Consider the following 7,015-nt stretch of genomic DNA (forward strand, 5'->3'; position numbering starts at 1 on the left):
AAATTATATCAGCAGACTTCACATAGTCTGTCTTATAGGTTGGGTATTTGTATACCCCCAAAATCGTATATTAAAACTCAACGTAAAGAACTCAGTGGTGCCAGTGTACAAAGGTACTGGCCGTTTCAGGGGCTGGCCTTCTCTGGAGGTCTTCCAAATCTATGATTCCTTGTTCCTTGTTGCATCACTGTTGGAAAAATCCATATCCACCTGAGCTTCTTCTGTATCCCCTCCCCACCCCACCATGCTGCTCTGGGTTAGCAAAAAAGATTTTTTTTCCTTTTGAGGCCAGTAGTTTGCTTATCCACAAGGTCAAGAACTCTATCATGTTCATGTCTGCCATGAATAAAGCCTTGAGCATTTCTGATGCTTGATACATATTTATTAGAAGATTGAATGGCGGACAGAGGGAATGTGGGTGATGAGATAACTATTTCTCTATTCTGAAAGCTCCCGTAGGCAGCGAGTACGTGGTTGTACATACACCAAGGCTGGCGGAGAGATGCCTACCACCATACAGATGCATGTGTCTCGGGAGGACATCTTCACGTAAATTCATTTCAGTCTCCCACCTTGTTCTAGCAGAGAGCCAGCTGCACTTGCCAGGGTGAACTGAAGCACAAGTCCACAGAATAAGCAGAAAGAGAGACATTTCCCCCAGTTTGTCAGGAAAAGAAGAACCTGGCTTACAGGAGCCTATGCAGGGGAGGACATCACTTGGTCTCAGTGAAAAGAGTCTTCTAGAATCTTCAACTTCACTTATCTGGAGTCTTGAACTACACTGGAGTAACTTGGTATTGGGTTTGGTGGTTCTGGGATGACCACTGGATTTGTTGCGTAGACATTTGGAATGACTACATCCACCTGAAAAACAAAGGCTCACAGCAGGTGCACACTTCAAGAACGCTAGAGTAGTCCTCCAGAGGTTCATTGCTGGAAGCCTACACTCTAGCATGGTGTGGCTGAGGTCTGGGGGACGGCGATTAGGCTGTGGGTACCACTTTCATGAATGGGTTTATTCTTGACTCAGGGCGAGGGCTACTTTTCACCAGAGGATGCTGTAATAAAGCAAGGCCACCCCACATGCTTCAACCTTTCTCAACAAGGGCACTCTTCATTTCCTTCTCTGCTGTGTTTTACCCAGGCAGAGAAGGCCTCTGCTCAGAAGTACTCAAGGACAAAGCTGTGTAGCTACTCCGGCCACTAGAACTGAGAGGCAAGAACTCTTCTTTGTCTTATAAATTACCCAGCTGAGTGATAACAACAGCGGTAGACTAAGGCGCCCCAGCAATGAAGACTAGTTAAAGGCAAACGCTGAGACCTGTCGACATTTTCCCACTTCCTCCTCTTTCGCAGGAATAAAATCCACAGAGACCCTGTTAGTCTTCCATCCTCTTGGGGTGTATTTCTACCCACCAAGGCACCCCAGGACTCACATTGTTGTGCTGACAGCAGGTCACTTGGCAGCCAAAGTGGGAAGACACACTCGCAATGCAGAGCTCCAGGAGGCAGAAGATGAGGAGCACACCAGAAATAGCCATGCCTATATTCTGGAATCAGAAAAAAAAAAATCCGAGGGCATCAGTACTGGGCCAGGAGTTTGACAAGACTCTGCAATGGGCCCTGTGTGTGACCTTGGCAAAGTCTCCCTCCCTTAGCCTTATGGGGACAATTGTCTCCCAGGTCTTTGTGAGGCTAAAGTGTGGGTGGAAAATGATTATTTTATCATCCACTGCAGTGGCCTTTATGGGAGGAGAGTCGTTGGTTAAGGAAATGCTGTAAAAGATTGCATCAGCGGTAATTTATTAATAAAATGGGTCGAGTAGAGAATACACATGGTCTTGTGTGTCAGAGGGATCAGCTGGATGTCATGCTGAAGAGAGCTTTGAGGAGACCAGGGTGGCAGAGGGTGGGGGCCAGGATCGGGCCAGGGGAGGGGTAGGGGTAGGGAGAGGGTCAGGAGCAGGGGTAGGAGCAGGGGAGGGGTAGGGGTAGGGGTAGGGAGAGGGTAAGGAGCAGGGTCAGGGGAGGCTATTTCGGTAACTGAGATGAGAGACACAGTAGCTAGGACCCACTCTACAATGGGAACAAAGTGTCTGGATTCTGTATGCATTCCTCCCCCACCCCCCTAAGAAAAACAGCTGGATTCCTTAAGGACCCAGCTGAGAAATGAGAGAGAGAGGGGCCAATGGTTTTGTCTCTAGCAACTGAAGGGTGGCGTTGCCTTGTGAGAAGGAAAAGCTGAAAGCAAGCCTGTGTGCCACTAGAAAACCTCTAAGAAAATGGAGGGGATAGATAGTGTGGAAGAGAGAAGGGATGGGGGAGGGGAGAACTTGTCTGCTGCGTGAGGCTGTGGTCTACTGGCAGGCTGAGAGAAGCCGCCCAAAGCCGCCCATTAGGTTCAGTATCGCAGTCCCCTGGGACCGCTGAGTACCATGGAGTGTTGAGGCCATAACGGAGACGTGTCGTCAGTGTAAAACACAACCTGGATTTCAAAGTGTCACTCCTCAAAACGAAAATGTCCCCGACCCTTACTGCACCTTAACTAAATGTGGCCCCCCCCCCAATTCTCCCACATTAACAAGGATCAGAGGGAAGGCTTAGCTGCTGGGCTCTTCCTGGCATGGTCTGAACATAGCTGAGTGGTGGCAGGGATCTTTGACTGCAGACTCTCACCCTGCTGTCGTAGTAATGGTAGCGACTGGTTCCTGCGACACACATATCCGTGATGAAGAGCATGACGCCCACTGCAGAAGAGATGGCGCTGAAGATGTTCAAGCCCACACTGGCATTCATCTGGAGAGGACACACAGGGTCGAGGCGGGAGAGGAAGCTGTGTAAAAAGCTGAGATGCACAGATTCAGCAAGCTCCCGTCCTCCATTTCACTGTGCTCAGTAAGACTGTGCGTCATCTTTACCATCAAAACCATTTGTAAAAGTCAGGGTTCAATGGTAGGAAACACTATATGCATCTGGACCATGTACAGAAAGGTATGTCTAGATAGGTTAAACTTCCCTTTCTGCATGTTTTCCATTAATGTTTGTCTGATTGTAGGGTCCTGATCACTAGGAGACAGCTACTCTGGGCAACCTGCTCATCAAGGAAGCAGAGTTATTATACTGGTCCATTACTAGGGAAGCAGAAAAAGCTCTTTCCACATGGTTCTTCAGAGTTCAGTTTCTGGATTTCTTAGTGAAGCAGGTGCTGGGACCTTTACTGGCCCCTGCAGAAGTGACTGGAAACCTGTTCTATGTGCTACGAACATACTCTGTGTAGTGTGTCCTGAGTACCTCCCAGCTTTGTGTCTCCTCCTATGAAGGTCTCCTATGCAAGCCAGTGCTTTCTTCCTGTCTTTCCATCCTGACACCTTGACAGTGGTGGCAGCCTTGCTCTTCCCTCTCTGAGTTGTGTGTGTGCGGTCTGTGGCCTGGATATCAGGGTTAGCGTGAAAGCGAGTGCCTTAGGTTTGGTCTTGGTGGAGCTAGAGTCAGGGAAGGATTGCTTGTCTTATTCCTTACTGTGACACTACAGGTCCCCACTGGACGCACCACCTCAGAATGTGACTTACCAGGCATGGTGAATTGGGTTGTTTTTCTGCCGCCACCGAGAGAGATCCTGAAATGATAAACTTGTGCACGAGATTGGGTATTTACCAAGTGTTAGGCAGCAGTGTACCCTTTCTTAGGAACCTGATTCCGAGAGGGATGTCTTTCACAGAGTTACTTATGACAATCCCAGCTCTACAGTGGTAGAGAATGTGTTTGCTGCCTTGCTAAAGGACAGTGATAGGATAATCAGGATTTTAGGATTCACCAGAACAGGTTTCCCCTCCCCAGCCCATGGCTGCTGTTTATTTAAAACAGCAGAGTACACCCTGGGAACACATAAATCATAAACTATACACGTAGTCAAAGAACCAGAGTAGGTTTTAAAGTCTAGTTTGAAACTTAAATCATCTTTGGCAGGTTAATAGCCACTCCAAGTCTTTATTTCCTCATCTGAAAAAAAAATGTGGCCATTCTTATCTATTTAGGCATTATTGTTATAACTTATGACTCATATTTACTATGTCTTGTTCATAGTTCCCAACTGAAGTACCCCATTTCCTGATGATGGTTTACATATGTCCACCATCTGTTACTTTCTGGCGTTTAGACCAGGGTTCATGAGATGTGGACCCCTGGAGGGTAGAGGGGAAGGGTACTGACTCCTCTGGGTGTCCAGACAGGAGTTCAGCACCAGTGCTTCCAGTTGCATGCCTGAATGGCTTCTGTCAATCACTTAGATACTGAATGTGAGTCTCTGACGCTGAGCATCACACAAGGGGAGATTCCCCCCCCCAGGACTGGTGCTCCGCAGACAACATGGCTCAGGGATCACTTGCCATTGCTTGCCCAGAGTTTTAACAGTGGTGGTCTGGGAGGGAGCAGCTAAGATTTCATAAAAGCTACTATCTGCTCGGTTCTACTTGAGGTGCTCTAAGAAATGGCTCTGCTGAGGGGAAGATCACATACCTTACCATTCATCGATTTAAAGCACACAATCCCAGCAATTTGAATATATTTACAGAGTTGTACAATCTGAGTCGAGAACATCCTCATCATCCCATACTTAAACCTTGAGTAACAGTCCACCTAACACTACTGTTATTTCCTTTTTAAAGATGGGCAAAATCTGGGTCTAGGCGAGAAATCATTTTCTTCAGCAGTATAGCCCCTACGAAGTTGCCATGCTCCAGTAAATACCCGCTCACCCATGCTAATACAAGCAACCCTGACTAAACTCAGTGGGTCAAAAGGTAAAAGCACCATGAAAGTAGAAGGTGGACGAGCTGGGGAAAGACAGGAGTCAGAAGGAGTGAGAAGGGCGTGTGAACGTGACATAATATATAAACATATGTATAAAATTTTAAAAATGAATAAAGTAAATTTGAAAAATGGGCAGAAGAGACTTATGGGTTTTAAACAATTCACCCAAGATCACCGAGCAAGTAACGAAGCTTGAGCTCAAACCCAGATAGCCTGACATCAGACTCAACATCTCAGTCTTCATCCCGTATACCCGCTCAGGGCAGATTTGTAGTCACTTACAGCGAAAATGTGTCTGAGCGGCTTCCTTTCCAAGGAAGATGTCCTGTTTTTCTTTCTCTCATTGGGAAAACAAATCCAGTTTTTACAATGTTTCCCTTATAGAGATGTGTTAGGGAATAAGGGAAGGAAGTTGGAATTTCATGTTCTTGTTAGTCCTCTGGAGGCCCCAGAGGAGATGCTCCTCTGCTCGGGAGGAAGGAGGGCATTAGTAACATATGGGGACAGAAAGACAGATCCGGACTTAAGGAAGTGACAAAGAACAACAAGAACAACAACAAAACACCCGAGGACAAGGGGAAGAAAGTTGTGCCCTGAAGAGCTGGCAGGGCACGTCCTGGTGTTCGCAGACACCCAGGGGCTCTAACATGGTACAGCAAGTCAGTGAGTAGCTGTGACATTATGAGATATTTCAGTACAGGTCTATCTACAAGTACAGGCATCTGTAGGGGATTGGGGCAAGCGATGGGGCTGAGCTCTAAGTACTGGTCAGTTCAGAGTTCAAGGAACCTGCAGCCTGGGAAGAAGAGTCAGGAACAGGAGGAGTCATTGATATGAGTCAGAGGGATCAGGATGTATCTCTGAAGGATACATCCTTATGGTTTTGCAGGTTTGTGAGGCTGTGGGGATGGCAGAGTGCCAAGCTGTTTTATTAACATTGAACAATAAAGGATGGCATTGGTTGCCTTCTAAGGCCATTCTGGAGTTTGAGTGTTTATGGGAAAACTCATATTTGAGTCACAGGTAGATGAGGGGAAAGCAACAAGGAAAGGGAGTTGGAGAAGAGCAGTGTGTGTGTGCATATGTGTGTGCATGTGTGTGTGTGTGTACATGCGTGCATGCATGTATGTTGGGGAGGAACCAGGAAAAGAATGAGAGTCCAAAGGCAATAAACTGGCATTGAGAAAGGCTTGTAATTTTTTTTTTGTGGAGTCACAGATAACATTGATGATCTAATAAAAGCCATGGACCTTTTTAGAAAAAGAATGCATAGCGATTGTGCTGGATATTTCCCTGAAATGGCCTCTGAGCCCATCTATGGACAATAAGTTAGACATCTCCTCTGCTGGGCCATTTACTATTGGACAACAACAACAAAACAGTGTTTTTTGAGCTTAGTCTTCTGGGTGTCTGCTGAACAATGCTGAAAGTCTAGCTCCAGTATTGTTTTCTTTGAGAGTTAAATGATGCTATTACTGGGTTGATGATCTAGAAGAAACACCTTGGTTTTGGTGAGTACAGCTTTGTAGGGCTATAGCTTGATTTCTGACCCTCAGTTTTGTATTTTCAAAGACCTAACCCTAGAACCTCATAATGTGATTTTAGAGAGGGTTTTATTATGTATCCCCAGCTGGCCTGGAACTCACTCTGTAGACTGGACTGCCCCTGAACTCACAGAGATCCTTCTGCTTCTACCTCCAGAGTGCAGGGATTAAAGGCATATTCTATCATGCATATCCATTAGCATTCTTATAAGTGGAGGTTAACATGGATGGACTATAAATTGTCATGTTAAGGGAAAGAAGTCAGAATCTAAAAGGTGAATACCACATAATTTCTCTCATAGACATATGTATTGTGTGTGTGTGTGTGTATGTGCATGCATGGTGTTATAAGTCATGAAATGGGGCAAAGAGATCATAAGATTGATGGCAAATGAGAGTGACAACAGAACTGGATATGAAAGCAGAAGGGGAGTGTGATGAATTGTCAACCTAATATTACATAGATCGTCTAGGTAATATCATCTCAACGCGGGATTGCCTATATTCGTTTGGCCTGTGATCATGTCTGGGAAGGATTATCTTAATTAATTTAATTGATATGGGGAGACAAGTCACTGTGGGAAGCACCATTCCTCAGATGGGGGTTCCTGATTATGTCAGAGTTGAGAGCTTGAGTTGATCCAGCAAGCATGTAAAGTGAG

General features: G+C 46.0%; 1 protein-coding gene across 1 annotated transcript in view; it reads right to left on the bottom strand.

The window, feature by feature from the left end:
- Window positions 1-759: 759 nt before the first annotated feature.
- Window positions 760-7,015, bottom strand: part of Ms4a8 (membrane spanning 4-domains A8) — an 11,723-nt gene continuing 5,467 nt past the window's right edge. Inside the window, 4 exon segments of the mRNA XM_005372524.1 lie at window positions 760-864; window positions 1,437-1,609; window positions 2,703-2,796; window positions 3,570-3,629. Coding sequence (XP_005372581.1) covers window positions 760-864; window positions 1,437-1,609; window positions 2,703-2,796; window positions 3,570-3,629 — 432 coding nt within the window.

Source organism: Microtus ochrogaster, unplaced genomic scaffold, assembly GCF_000317375.1.
Source record: "Microtus ochrogaster isolate Prairie Vole_2 unplaced genomic scaffold, MicOch1.0 UNK56, whole genome shotgun sequence".
NCBI classification, from domain to species: domain Eukaryota; kingdom Metazoa; phylum Chordata; class Mammalia; order Rodentia; family Cricetidae; genus Microtus; species Microtus ochrogaster.